The sequence below is a fragment of the Salmo salar genome, chromosome 17 (assembly GCF_965601325.2).
Source record: "Salmo salar chromosome 17, fSalSal1, whole genome shotgun sequence".
Taxonomy (NCBI): Eukaryota; Metazoa; Chordata; class Actinopteri; order Salmoniformes; family Salmonidae; genus Salmo; species Salmo salar.
The window spans coordinates 65,361,993-65,377,143 of NC_138307.1; the positions used below are offsets into that span (position 1 = coordinate 65,361,993).

A 15,151-nucleotide genomic window follows, 5' to 3' on the forward strand; every position below is an offset into this window, starting at 1 on the left:
TTTAAGCAATGTAATCTGTAGGTGTCACTGAGTAGGCTGATACCCCATTTCATGGACCCAAGATCCATAGGTAAGACTGTACATTGCAATTTAAGTATGCCTCCAATGCAATTCTGAAGTCTATATACATCCACAGTGCGATTTCAACTGAATTTTATATTTTGTGTTAAATTGTCTTTTGTTAAATGTATATACCAACATTATAAAACAACCTTGTTTACCATTATCTAGTCCAATTGTAGCATAATTCCACTATTTTCATCCTTTGGCATCAGTTTCAATGGGGGACTTTTATTTTGAAGGCAAACAGCCAATTTCACTTTTGTTGCTAGTGCTGTTGTTCATGACACACACTCGAAGTCACATCAGCTCTAAGGAGGGGCAAAGCATAGACACAAGACTTGGCAAAGACCCTTCGGGAGAGGATATGCTGCACAGCGCCCTCTTGTGTGGGGAGATTAGTTGAATGAAAAGTCCATCCTTCCTCCTTCATCTGGCAATCATTGATTATTATTACAAGATTGGACAAGTAAATGCAAGGGCACCATCACATGGCTTTTACCTTTCCAATTATTTCTAATCAACGAGGAAGGAATTATGCACTTTTAAAGAATTCAAACAGGGATTTAATTTGTGGGTGGTCCTGTCCAGAAAGAACAAGTGGAACCCATCGGTTGGAGCCCTAGCCCACATGGCACATTGTACAGGTAAGCAATAAGGCAAAAAAAAATCCATCTAGGAAGTAAAACAATTAAAGAACATAGACTGTTTAAGTGAGGTGCTGACTAACAGAAGATAATCTATTCAAATACAAAACAAGTTGATCGTAATCTCTACTTGCAGTGGATCCACTCTACATGTCAAATCAATCATATGTTATTTGTCACATGTTTCATAAACAACGGGTGTAGACTAACAGTGAAATTCTTACTCACGGGGCCTTTTCCAACAATGCAGAGTTAAAGATAAAGAAATAGAGACATGAGGAATAAATGCACAGTGCATAACAGATAACAGTTGATTGTTCCTGCAGAGTAAATACAGAATAATTGAGGTAATCAGGCACTTTATTTCCATTACATCGCTATTCTAACATTACTGTATTGATTTATTAGGAATGCACATTATTCAGGGCCTCATCAAAATACAGACTAGTGAACAGGGTCTTAAGAATAATAAGAATAATAAATATAGGCCATTTAGCAGACGCTTTTATCCAAATTGACTTACAGTCATACATTTTACACACGGGTGTTCCCGGGAATCAAACCCACTATCAAATGCGTTCCAAGCGCCATACAAAATTGTGCAAGTTGAAGAAAGTGTTCCACACATAAATAATATTATCAGAGACAAACTGTTAATTCATGAAATACTTAAAAACAGAGCAGTGAAACTTGAAGTAAACTCTATTCTACGTTGGTTCAACCAGTGTGTGCCCAGTGGGAAGTGTTCTTCGCTCAATAAATAGCTCGGGACATCTGCATACCATCTACATGACATCCGCAATGTGTTCCTTACAAACCCTAGACATCTTTCCATTGAGATGCAACAGGTACGTAATACAACAAGTGGAATGCCATACATCCAAATGGCCAAGCTCTGGAGATCATCGTCAAGATATTTAATCTCATGTTGTTCATTCAATAAGATCCTACAAAACGGGGGGGACAACAGAGGGAAATTATCAATATTTTCCACATTACGTCTTGTAAATGGATCATTGTCATTTAAAACTATTGACGGGTCAACATGACCTTAAAGTTGCCCTTAAATGCACAAGTTCACACATATTTTGCCTTTTGCTATGCACACAAAATGTCCTAAAAATCCTGAGTGCCTTTAGCCACCATGCTAAAGCCAATAACACTCACATCATCTGAATCCACTTGGAAGACTGATGTTCCGTTGCTACTGGCGACACTCTCTGGGTCGGCGGCAATGGAGCGGTCATCATCCTGAAGCTGCAGGACAGAGAAGCGATACGTTGGCGCCCTGTAGGGGGCGGAGCAGAGCCACAAGGCATGTCAATATTTAGGACCAGAACGGAAGCAGGCATTTCAATGTGCACTTGTACCTGAGCAGTGTTTGTGTGTGTGTCAAATCAAATCAAATGTATTTGTCACATACACATGGTTAGCAGGTGTTAATGCAAGTGTAGCGAAATGCTTGTGCTTCTAGTTCCGACCATGCAGTAATATCTAACAAGTAATATAACCTAACAATTTCACAACAACTACCTTATACACACAAGTGTAAAGGAATGAATACGAATATGTACATAAAAATATATGAGTCGTGGCCGAACAGCATAGGCAAGATGCAGTAGATGGTATAGAGTACAGTATATACATATGAGATGAGTAATGTAGGATATGAAAACATAAAGCGGCATTGTTTAAAGTGGCTAGTGATACATTTAATTAAATCAAGATGGCAAGATGCAGTAGATGTTATAGCGTACAGTATATACATATGAGATGAGTAATGTAGGGTATGATAACATTATATAAAGTGGCATTGTTTAAAGTGGCTAGTGATACCTTACATCAAGATGGCAAGATGCAGTAGATGGTATAGAGTACAGTATATACATATGAGTTGAGTAATGTAGGGTATGAAAACATTATATAAAGTGGCATTGTTTAAAGTGGCTAGTGATACATTTAATTATATCAAGATGGCAAGATGCAGTAGATGGTATAGCGTACAGTATATACATATGAGATGAGTAATGTAGGGTAAGTAAATATATATATATATATATAAAGTGGCTAGTGATAAATTGATTACATCAATTTTTCCATTATTAAAGTGGGTGGAGTTGAGTCAGTATGTTGGCAGCAGCCACTCAATGTTAGTGATGGCTGTTTAACAGTCTGATGGCCTTGAGATATAAGCTGTTTTTCAGTCTCTCGGTCCCCGCTTTGATGCACCTGTAATGACCTCGCCTCCTGGATGATAGCGGGGTGAACAGGCAGTGGGTCAGGTGGTTGTTGTCCTTGATGATCTTTTTGGCCTTCCTGTGACATCGGGTGGTGTAGGTGTCCTGGAGGGCAGGTAGTTTGCACCCGGTGAGGTGTTGTGCAGACCTCACTACCCTCTGGAGAGCCTTCCGGTTATGGGCGGAGCAGTTGCCGTACCAGGCGGTGATACAGCCCGACAGGATGCTCTCGATTGTGCATCTGTAAAAGTTTGTGAGTGTTTTTGGTGACAAGCCGAATTTCTTCAGCCTCCTGAGGTTGAAGAGGCGCTGCTGCGCCTTCTTCACCACGCTGTCTGTGTGGGTGGACCATTTCAGTTTGTCCGTGATGTGTACGCAGAGGAACTTAAAACTCTCCACCCTCTCAACCACTGTCCCGTCAATGTAGATGGGGACTGCTCCCTCTGCTGTTTCCTGAAGTCCACAATCATCTCCTTTGTTTTGTTGACATTGAGTGTGAGGTTACTTTCCTGACACCACCCTCCAAGGGCCCTCACCTTCTCCCTGTAGGCCGTCTCGTCATTGTTGGTAATCAAGCCTACCACTGTAGTGTCGTCTGCAAACTTGATGATTGAGTTGGAGGCGTGCATGGCCACGCAATCGTGGGTGAACAGGGAGTACAGGAGAGGGCTGAGAACGCACCCTTGTGGGGACCCAGTGTTGAGGATCAGCGGGGTGGAGATGTTGTTACCTACCCTCACCACCTGGGGGCGGCCCGTCAGGAAGTCCAGGACCCAGTTGCACAGGGCGGGGTCGAGACCCAGGGTCTCGAGCTTAATGACGAGTTTGGAGGGTACTATGGTGTTAAATGCTGAGCTGTAATCGATGAACAGCATTCTTACATAGGTATTCCTCTTGTGCAGATGGGTTAGGGCAGTGTGCAGTGTGATGGCGATTGCGTCGTCTGTGGACCTATTGGGTTGGTAAGCAAATTGGAGTGGGTCTAGGGTGACAGGTAGGGTGGAGGTGATATGGTCCTTGACTAGTCTCTCAAAGCACTTCATGATGACGGAAGTGAGAGCTACAGGGCGGTAGTCATTTAGCTCAGTTACCTTAGCTTTCTTGGGAAGAGGAACAATGGTGGCCCTCTTGAAGCATGTGGGGACAGCAGACTGGGATAAGGATTGATTGAATATGTCTGTAAACACACCAGCCAGCTGGTCTGCGCATGCTCTGAGGATGCGGCCGGGAATGCTGTCTGGGCCTGCAGCCTTGCAAGGGTTAACACGTTTAAATGTTTTACTCACGTTGGCTACAGTGAAGGAGAGGCCGCAGGTTTTGGTAGCGGGCGTGTTAGTGGCACTGTATTGTCTTCAAAGCGAGCAAAAAAGTTGTTCAGTCTGTCTGGGAGCAAGACATCGTGTCCGCGACGGGGCTGATTTTTCTTTTGTAGTCCGTGATTGACTGTAGACCCTGCCACATACCTCTCGTGTCTGAGCCGTTAAATTGTGACTCCACTTTGTCTCTGTACTGATGCTTAGCTTGTTTGATTGCCTTGCGGAGGGAATAGCTACACTGTTTGTATTCGGTCATGTTTCCGGTCACCTTGCCCTGATTAAAAGCAGTGGTTCCTCGCGTTCAGTTTTGTGCGAATGCTGCCATCAATCCACGGTTTCTGGTTTGGGAATGTTTTAATAGACGCTGTGGGTATGACATCGCCGATGTACTTGTTAATAAACTCGCACACCGAATCAGCGTATTCGTCAATGTTGTTGTTCGCTGCAATGCGGAACATATCCCAGTCCACGTGATCGAAGCAATCTTGAAGCGTGGAATCCGATTGGTCAGACCAGCGTTGAACAGACCTGAGGGCGGGAGCTTCCTGTTTTAGTTTCTGTCTACAGGCTGGGAGCAACAAAATGGAGTCGTGGTCAGATTTTCCAAAAGGAGGGCGGGGGAGGGCCTTATATGCGTCGCGGAAGTTAGAATAACAGTGGTCTAGGGTTTTGCCCACCCTGGTAGCACAATCGATATGCTGATAGAATTTGGGGAGCCTTGTTTTCAGATTAGCCTTGTTAAAATCCCCGGCTACAATAAATGCAGCCTCAGGATATGTGGTTTCCAGTTTACATAGAGTCCAATGAAGTTCTTTCAGGGCCGTCAATGTGTCTGCTTGGGGGGAATATACACGACTGTGATTATGATCGAAGAGAATTCTCTTGGTAGATAATGTGGTCGACATTTGATTGTGAGGAATTCTAAGTCAGGTGAACAAAAGGACTTGAGTTCCTGTATGTTGTTATGATCACACCACGTCTCGTTAATCATAAGGCATACACCCCCACCCTTCTTCTTACCAGAGAGATGTTTGTTTCTCTCGGCGCGATGCGTGAAGAAACCAGGTGGCTGTACCGACTCCGATAGCGTATCTCGAGTGAGCCATGTTTCCGTGAAACAAAGAACGTTACAGTCTCTGATGTCTCTCTGGAATGCTACCCTTGCTCGGATTTCGTCTACCTTGTTGTCAAGAGACTGGACATTGGCGAATAGTATGTTCGGGAGCGGTGCGTGATGTGCCCGTCTACGGAGCCTGACCAGAAAGACCGCTCCGTCTGCCCCTTCTTCTACGACGTCGTTGTTTTTGGTCGCCTGCTGGGATCCGATCCATTGTCCTGGGTGGTAGGCCAAACAGAGGATCCGCTTCGGGAAAGTCGTATTCCTGGTCGTAATGTTGGTGAGTTGACGTTGCTCTTATATCCAATAGTTCTTCCCGACTGTATGTAATAAAACCTAAGATTTCCTGGGGTAACAATGTAAGAAATAACACATAAAAAAAAAAAAATACTGCATAGTTTCCTAGGAATGCGAAGCGAGGCGGCCATCTCCGTCGGCGCCGGAAGTGAGTGTGTGTGTGTGTGTGTGTTTGTATGTGTGTGTACTTGCATGCTCGTGCGCATAAATGTGTATGTGGCTCACCTATTTCCATAGATCATTCTCCTTACAGTATAGACAGCAGCAGCAACAGCCACCAGAATGACAATCCCTAATCCAACACAAACTACGATCAACAGCATCTTCTCTCTCTGAAATACAGACATAGCATTATCATATTTCTGGTCATAATATTCTAAACGCTATAAAGCTTTATCATGTGACGCATCGCATCATCTAATATGTGGGGCTGTATTTTCTGATGAGGAAGTACCCAGAGGGTGTGTAGGCTTTTGTTCCAGCACACCGCTGACACAACTGATTGAACTCATCAACCAGTTATCAAGCCATTGATTGATTGAATCAGGTGTGTTAGTACTGGTCTGGAACAAAACCCAGCTCACAATGTGTCTCCTGAGAATGAAGAACACTGTTGTTACATTATGCCCAGGTAAGTCACACCTTTCACACTGTGAGCAATAACAAAAGCACACACACACTCAAAGGAAACCCACACAAAAACTCGCAGATGCACACGCACACACACAGGTCACACTCACCGGGGTTTCAGAATATGGGCTGGCAGTGGGGGGCTGACTGGAGTTCCCACAATGCCTGTTGACTGTTTCCTTTCTGCTCAGGGGAGTGAAACCTCCCTCACACTTATCACTGGGAATCTTACGGTACCTACACATGGAGATCACACGGTGAACTGTGTGTGTGTGTGTGTGTGTGTGTGTGTGTGTGTGTGTGTGTGTGTGTGTGTGGTGTGTGTGTGTGTGTGTGTGTGTGTGTGTGTGTGTGTGTGTGTGTAGGTGTGTGTGTGTAGGTGTGTGTGTGTGTGTAGGTGTTTGGTTTGACTATCTTTGTGGGGACCACAAGGAAAAAGGTTATTTTAGGCTTAGGGGTTAAGTTTAGGGTTAGGGATACAATTAGGGTTAGGAGTTAAGGTTAGGGGTTAAGGTTAGGGTTAGGGTCAGGAAAAATTTGATTTTCAATGGGAATCAATTGTTTGGTCCCCACAAGGATAATAAAACAAATGTGTGTGTGTGTCATAATTACCCCGACGTCCTAAGCTCCTCCTCCTCTCCATTTAGACACACCTCCAGGGCGTGGTCTGCAGTGTCCAGTTGTCTCATACACTCTGAGCTGTTCTCATGAAGATAGTAACCATAGTCACTGTTGGAAAGGAGAGACACATTAGGCCATTTCAACCACAGAAACAGTATATGCCTCGTTGGAAATGTTATGTTTGGGTCTCAAAGGCACAATTAGAGAAAAAAAATGCTTTTTTGACTAGAAATGAAGTAACAGATTGTGCCTTTAAATGGACAACTCTCAACTTCTGGTTTCCTGTATCCCTGACTAAAGACCAGTATCCCTTCTTTCTTTTCTCTCCAAAACTCTTGAACGTGCCGTCCTTGGCCAGCTCTCCTGCTATCTCTCTCAGAATGACCTTCTTGATCCTAATCAGTCAGGTTTCAAGACTGGGCATTCAACTGAGACTGCTCTTCTCTGTGTCACGGAGGCTCTCCGCACTGCTAAAGCTAACTCTCTCTCCTCTGCTCTCATCCTTCTAGACCTATCTGCTGCCTTTGATACTGTGAACCATCAGATCCTCCTCTCCACCCTCTCCGAGTTGGGCATCTCCGGCGCTGCCCACGCTTGGATTGCGTCCTACCTGACAGGTCGCTCCTACCAGGTGGCGTGGCGAGAATCTGTCTCCGCACCATGCGCTCTCACTACTGGTGTCCCCCAGGGCTCTGTTCTAGGCCCTCTCCTATTCTCGCTATACACCAAATCACTTGGCTCTGTCATATCCTCACATGGTCTGTCCAATCATTGCTATGCAGACGACACACAATTAATCTTCTCCTTTCCCCCTTCTGATATCCAGGCGGCGAATCGCAACTCTGCATGTCTGTCAGACATATCAGTGTGGATGACGGATCACCACCTCAAGCTGAACCTCGGCAAGACGGAGCTGCTCTTCCTCCCGGGGAAGGACTGCCCGTTCCATGATCTCGCCATCACGGTTGACAACTCCCTTGTGTCCTCCTCCCAGAGTGCTAAGAACCTTGGCTTGATCCTGGACAACACCCTGTCGTTCTCCACTAACATCAAGGCGGTGACCCGATCCTGAAGGTTCATGCTCTACAACATTCGCAGAATACGACCGTGCCTCACACAGGAAGCGGCGCAGGTCCTAATCCAGGCACTTGTCATCTCCCGTCTGGATTACTGCAACTCGCTGTTGGCTGGGCTCCCTGCCTGTGCCATTAAACCCCTACAACTCATCCAGAACGCCGCAGCCCATCTGGTGTTCAACCTTCCCAAGTTCTCTCACGTCACCCCGCTCCTCCGCTCTCTCCACTGGCTTCCAGTTGAAGCTCGCATCCGCTACAAGACCATGGTGATTGCCTACGGAGCTGTGAAGGGAACGGCACCTCCATACCTTCAGGCTCTGATCAGGCCCTACACCCAAACAAGGGCACTGCGTTCATCCACCTTTGGCCTGCTGGCCCCCCTACCTCTGAGGAAGCACAGTTCCCGCTCAGCCCAGTCAAAACTGTTCGCTGCTCTGGCACCCCAATGGTGGAACAAGCTCCCTCACGACGCCAGGACAGCGGAGTCAATCACCACCTTCCGGAGACACCTGAAACCCCACCTCTTTAAGGAATACCTAGGATAGGATAAAGTAATCCTTCTAACCCCCCCCCCCTTAAAAGATTTAGATGCACTATTGTAAAGTGGTTGTTCCACTGGATATCATAAGGTGAATGCACCAATTTGTAAGTCGCTCTGGATAAGAGCGTCTGCTAAATGACTTAAATGTAAATGTAAAGGGAGAGAATGAAAACCAGGGTTGAATTTATTAGGGCACAACAAAGCATTTCTTTTTTCAACAGACAATGAAAACGAGCATTTCCTAACCTGTTGGGGGATAGGGGGCAGTATTTGCACGGCCGGATAAAAAAACGTACCCGATTTAATCTGGTTACTACTCCTGCCCAGTAACTAGAATATGTATATAATTGTTTGATTTGGATAGAAAACACCCTAAAGTTTCTAAAACTGTTTGAATGGTGTCTGTTAGTATAACAGAACTCATATGGCAGGCCAAAACCTGAGAAGATTCCAAACAGGAAGCGCCCTCTCTGACCATTTCTTGGCCTTCTTTGTCATCTCTTTCCAAAACAGAGGATCTCTGCTGTAACGTGACACTTTCTAAGGCTCCCATAGGCTCTCAGAAGGCGCCAGAACGTTGAATGATGACTGCAGTTACTGGCTGAAAAACAGTAGCGCATTTGGTAAGTGGTCGATCTGAGAACAATGAGACGGGCGCGCGTGTGCACGTGAAGAGTCCATGTTACTTTTTCAGTCTTTGAACGAAAACAACGACTCCCGGTCGGAATATTATCGCTATTTTACGAGAAAAATCACATAAAAATTGATTTTAAACAGCGTTTGACATGCTTCGAAGTACGGTAATGGAATATTTTGAAAAAAAATTGTCACGATACGCGCCGCTGCGTCACCCTTCGGATAGTGTCTTGAACGCACGAACAAAACGCCGCTATTTGGAACCAAACCAACATTTGTTGTTGAAGTAGAAGTCCTGGGAGTGCAAAGGTAATTTTTCTTATAGTAACTCTGAGTTTGGTGAGTGCCAAACTTGGTGGGTGTCAAAATAGCTAGCCGTGATGGCTGAGCTATCTACTCAGAATATTGCAAAATGTGCTTTCACCGAAAAGCTATTTTAAAATCGGGCACCGCGATTGCATAAAGGAGTTCTGTATCTGTAATTCTTAAAATAATTGTTAGGTTTTTTGTGAACGTTTATCGTGAGTAATTTAGTAAATTCACCGGAAGTGTTCGGTGGGAATGCTAGTTCTGAACGTCACATGCTAATGTAAAAAGCTGTTTTTTGATATAAATATGAACTTGATTGAACAAAACATGCATGTATTGTATAACATAATGTCCTAGGAGTGTCATCTGATGAAGATCATCAAAGGTTAGTGCTGCATTTAGCTGTGGTTTTGGTTTTTGTGACATTATATGCTAGCTTGAAAAATGGGTGTCTGATTATTTCTGGCTGGGTACTCTGCTGACATAATCTAATGTTTTGCTTTCATTGTAAAGCCTTTTTGAAATCGGACAGTGTGGTTAGATTAACGAGAGTCTTGTCTTTAAAATGGTGTAAAATAGTCATATGTTTGAGAAATTGAAGTAATAGCATTTCTAAGGTATTTGAATATCGCGCCACGGGATTCCACTGGCTGTTGACTAGGGTGAGACGCAAACGTCCCACCTAGCCCAGAGAGGCTAAGTTCAGGTAGTCCCTTTCTGTTTCAGTTTGTTTTCTTCTGGTTACTACTGAATACAACCCAGCAGTGTTACAGCTCTCCAGGACCATAACGGAATAGCCTCGTCAGTTTAGACTGGACCCCTGACAGTGTTTCTTACCATAGGTAGTCCTCTCTGGTGCAGGGGCAGGGGCTTTTCTGCCTGCTCACCACGTAGTCCCGTCCATTCCTGCAGACGGACAGCTTCCTCAGCCTCCTGAAGATCTCCTTGTAGCCCAAGACACACCCCTCTGTGGCCAAGTCCCCGCCCTCTGTGGCATGGGCCAACCACTGAACATAGTCCTGGTTACCACCTATGGGAAACCAACGTTAACCAATAGAGAAAGACTATTGAGACATGCCAATTTTAGTATTTATTTATCGATATCAGTATGTTTAATTCCGTTCCTAGTGACCCACAGGGGTGCACACCAAAGTTGGCTGGTGGGAGGATCTATAGGAGGGCGAACTCATTGTAATAGCTGGAATGGAATCAATGGAATGGTATCAAACACATCAAACATATGGAAACCACATATTTGACGACACTCTTTGGGTATTCTCACAATAGAAAGCTAGCTACTATTTCATTCCTTGTGAAATGTCTGTTGTTGGTTTAATGATTATGATCCTTGGGGATATTACATTTGACAACAAACAAATGACTCACAGGAGGAATCTCAATCATCTTTCCTTGATTCCTCGTGACCACTCTCCTCACCTCCTTCTCAAAAAGCATTGGAGGAGAAGATCCAAGGTTCCTCCCCTCAGGCATTCTCCTCCAGAGTTTTGACAAGGAGACGAGTAGACACAGGGCACAAAGAATCAAGGAAATACAATTGAGATTTACCCACACTCTCTGGTGAGGAGACTCTGGAAGTCAATGGTGACCACCACCCACATGGGCTGGTGGTCGTCCTCGGGCCGGTAGCCCCACACGCTGATGTTCATGGTCTTGGTGCCCGGCTCGGATGTCAGGCCAGCGAAGAAGATGGGCTGCTCTGTAAAGTTGTACACCTTCCAACACTGGCCCTCATCTGTGGAGAACCTGGGGTGATGCACAATGACATACAGGGTCGTTTTCATTAGTGCACAGAGTCACAAAACACTTTTCAACGGAAAGCTAAAACGAGCCTTTCTTATTGGACAAAGTTAAGGTTGTTTTCTTTCGTTTGGTGCCTAATGAATACGACCCTGTATAAACATCTCAATGTGAACGTGCAAGCACACACACACACGCATGAAGTACACAGAATTAAAACACATGCATACAGAGTTACCGGGTAGTGGACTGCTTATAGACACATTCACAGCCACAACTTCATAGGGAGAGGAGAGCAGATAGACACACCACACTCCATAGTCAAACACACACACACACACACACACACCACACACACACACACACACACACACACACACACACACACACACACACACACACACACACACACACACACACAAAACACTCAGAGGATGTCGCTTGCATGCCATGGGTGGGGGTGCAAATAAAAAGCATCTCCTTACACCCGATCTTTCTACATGCCACCGACTGTGTGTGTGCGTGCGTGTGGTGTTCAGTACTTGATGGTGTTGATTTGGCCGTCCATGGGGTGGGCCTCCACAGCCACGACGAGCCCCCCAGCGTCCAGGATGCTGTAGTGATGGGGCCCCCTCAGGGAACCCCTCCACTTGTACCCCCCATCCTCTGACACGTACACGTCAGGCCGTGTTGACGAGATGGAGTCCCCCACACTGCCTGACCGGTCAAAGCGCAGAGGTCATAGAAAGGTCACACACATTCTGGGACAGCTAGAGGGTGGGAGATGTGTCCGAAAACATGTTCTATCTGTCAGTCATCCGGTCCCAAATTTCTCCCTACCCCTCCGTTTAGCCCTAACCCTCCAATGTTGTCTGACCTGAAGGGCCTGGATAGAGATAACCAGTGTAGTGGAGAAGCTTTCACCATACTGATCCCACATTACTGATCTGCAAACATTAAATGGTGAGGGAACGAATTGGGACCGGGCATATATAGTGCACTATATATGGGATCAGCTATTTTGTAGTGATGACCAAATTATTAGGGGGGGAAGAATTTCCTGTGTAGTCCATTCAAGATTCCCTACAATGCTAAATGTAGTGCACAACATCATGTACACTACGGTAATACAGAAGTATCACAATGCAACATGTAGTGCACAACATCCTGTACACTAAGGTAATACAGAAGTATCACAATGCAACATGTCTTTAATATGTATGATTGACAGTTTGGTTACCGTGGGCGATGACAAGGCCAACGGCAGTGGGGTCAGAGAGAGGCAGCATGGGAGTGATGCCGTTGTAGCGACTGTGCTCACCGTGGATGTGCAAGTTACACTGTCACAAACAAACACACACACACACACACACACACACACACACACACACGAATCCAGTGTTCACAATCATATAATAAGCATCAACATACTCAACATACTTAATTGTCAGAGGAGGGAATGAAGTTAGTTCTCACATAATTTCCTGAATCCTCACCACACTCAACATTCTGGGGCTTGTTGAGGAGTGTCCACTCTCCCCCTCGGTTAAATGAAATGACTGTCCGAATGCGGCCGTCTGTCAAAAACAATACCCAGGAAAAAAACGTTTTAGCTTGGATTAGTAATTGTCATATTTTTGCCACTAAAAAAATACATGCATTCACACTTTAATCAGCAAGTTGGAACCCCCCCTACAAACTACATGCACTGTATATTGTACAAGTTCAGGTATCAATCAATCAAATGTATTTATAAAGCTCTTTTAACATCGGCAGTTGTCACTAAGCGCTTAAACAGAAACCCGGCCTAAAATCCCAAAGAGCAAACAATGCAGATGTAGAAACACGGTGGCTAGGAAAAACTCCTTAGAAAGGCAGGAACCTAGGAAGAAACCTAGAGAGAAACCAGGCTCTGAGGGGTGGCTAGGAAAAACTCCTTAGAAAGGCAGGAACCTAGGAAGAAACCTGGAGAGAAACCAGGCTCTGAGGGGTGGCCAGGAAAAACTCCTTAGAAAGGCTAGAACCTAGAAAGAAACCTAGAGAGAAACCAGGCTCTGAGGGGTGGCTAGGAAAAACTCCTTAGAAAGGCAGGAACCTAGGAAGAAACCTGGAGAGAAACCAGGCTCTGAAGGGTGGCTAGGAAAAACTCCTTAGAAAGGCAGGAACCTAGGAAGAAACCTGGAGAGAAACCAGGCTCTGAGGGGTGGCTAGGAAAAACTCCTTAGAAAGGCAGGAACCTAGGAAGAAACCTGGAGAGAAACCAGGCTCTGAGGGGTGGCTAGGAAAAACTCATTAGAAAGGCAGGAACCTAGGAAGAAACCTAGAGAGAAACCAGGCTCTGAGGGGTGGCTAGGAAAAACTCCTTAGAAAGGCAGGAACCTAGGAAGAAACCTAGAGAGAAACCAGGCTCTGAGGGGTGGCTAGGAAAAACTCCTTAGAAAGGCAGGAACCTAGGAAGAAACCTAGAGAGAAACCAGGCTCTGAGGGGTGGCTAGGAAAAACTCCTTAGAAAGGCAGGAACCTAGGAAGAAACCTAGAGAGAAACCAGGCTCTGAGGGGTGGCTAGGAAAAACTCCTTAGAAAGGCAGGAACCTAGGAAGAAACCTAGAGAGAAACCAGGCTCTGAGGGGTGGCCAGGAAAAACTCATTAGAAAGGCAGGAACCTAGGAAGAAACCTGGAGAGAAACCAGGCTCTGAGGGGTGGCCAGGAAAAACTCCTTAGAAAGGCAGGAACCTAGGAAGAAACCTGGAGAGAAACCAGGCTCTGAGGGGTGGCCAGGAAAAACTCCTTAGAAAGGCAGGAACCTAGGAAGAAACCTGGAGAGAAACCAGGCTCTGAGGGGTGGCTAGGAAAAACTCCTTAGAAAGGCAGGAACCTAGGAAGAAACCTGGAGAGAAACCAGGCTCTGAGGGGTGGCTAGGAAAAACTCCTTAGAAAGGCAGGAACCTAGGAAGAAACCTGGAGAGAAACCAGGCTCTGAGGGGTGGCTAGGAAAAACTCCTTAGAAAGGCAGGAACCTAGGAAGAAACCTAGAGAGAAACCAGGCTCTGAGGGGTGGCCAGTCCTCTTCTGGCTGTGACGGGTGTAGATTATAAGAGTCCCTCCCCGTTTCGGACTGTTTATGTTCCTAAAGAATACGACCCAGATTGTGTTGATGCGTAGTTGCGTACCCTCCTCCAGTACGTTGGTGAGGTACACTCCTCTCATGGAGGTGACGTTGGTGAAGTCGCTCTTCCCTTCCCCACCAAACAGGTGGCGCTCTAGAGACTTAGAGTACAGGATGCCCCGGTCATCTGACGTGTACACCGTCCCAAAGTAGCTTTCCTCTGGAGAATAGAAGACAGTAGAGTATGGTACAATAGAATAGAAAGTCAATAGAATCAAACATTATAATATAGAAGGAATAGTCATTAATCATCTACTCTATCCCGACCCCATGAGACAACACACACACGGACGGAAGAAATACAGTGTCTTCTGTAGGCTTGGGAACAAACCCAACTGTGCTGACACAGCCCTCTATGAGTCGGCATAGCGATAAGGGGCCGTAAACATCAATAAATGGTGTGAAGAACCCTCCTGACATCAAGGATGTAGAAACAACTTACATCAGCACTTAGTGGTAAATAGTATGCATATGACCTTCTGGGCTTAAAATCCCTTTGTACCATGTGTTGCTGTGTGTGTGTGTGTGTGTGTGTGTGTGTGTGTGTGTGTGTGTGTGTGTGTGTGTGTGTGTGTGTGTGTGTGTGTGTGTGTGTGTGTGTGTGTGTGTGTGTGTGTGTGTGTGTGTGTGTGTGTGTGTACCCTGATGCCCAGAGATGTGTCAGCTGTTATTCTAGCCTATCAATGTTTCTGTCTACCTCTAACCTTCCCCCACTCAGATAAAACCCCTTCTTCTTATC

The 15,151-nt window shown here is 45.6% G+C and overlaps 1 protein-coding gene across 1 annotated transcript in view; it reads right to left on the reverse strand.

Annotated features, from left to right (window-relative positions):
• Positions 1-288: 288 nt before the first annotated feature.
• Positions 289-15,151, reverse strand: part of LOC106576501 (sortilin) — a 49,661-nt gene continuing 34,798 nt past the window's right edge. The window contains exons 11-21 of the mRNA XM_045700021.2: positions 14,417-14,572; positions 12,722-12,822; positions 12,486-12,585; positions 11,788-11,962; positions 11,058-11,251; positions 10,325-10,517; positions 6,917-7,033; positions 6,415-6,541; positions 5,900-6,006; positions 1,875-1,995; positions 289-1,654 (exon numbers count right to left, since the gene is read on the reverse strand). Coding sequence (XP_045555977.2) covers positions 1,640-1,654; positions 1,875-1,995; positions 5,900-6,006; positions 6,415-6,541; positions 6,917-7,033; positions 10,325-10,517; positions 11,058-11,251; positions 11,788-11,962; positions 12,486-12,585; positions 12,722-12,822; positions 14,417-14,572 — 1,406 coding nt within the window. The 3' untranslated portion in view covers positions 289-1,639. The remainder of the gene's footprint in view (positions 1,655-1,874; positions 1,996-5,899; positions 6,007-6,414; positions 6,542-6,916; positions 7,034-10,324; positions 10,518-11,057; positions 11,252-11,787; positions 11,963-12,485; positions 12,586-12,721; positions 12,823-14,416; positions 14,573-15,151) is intronic.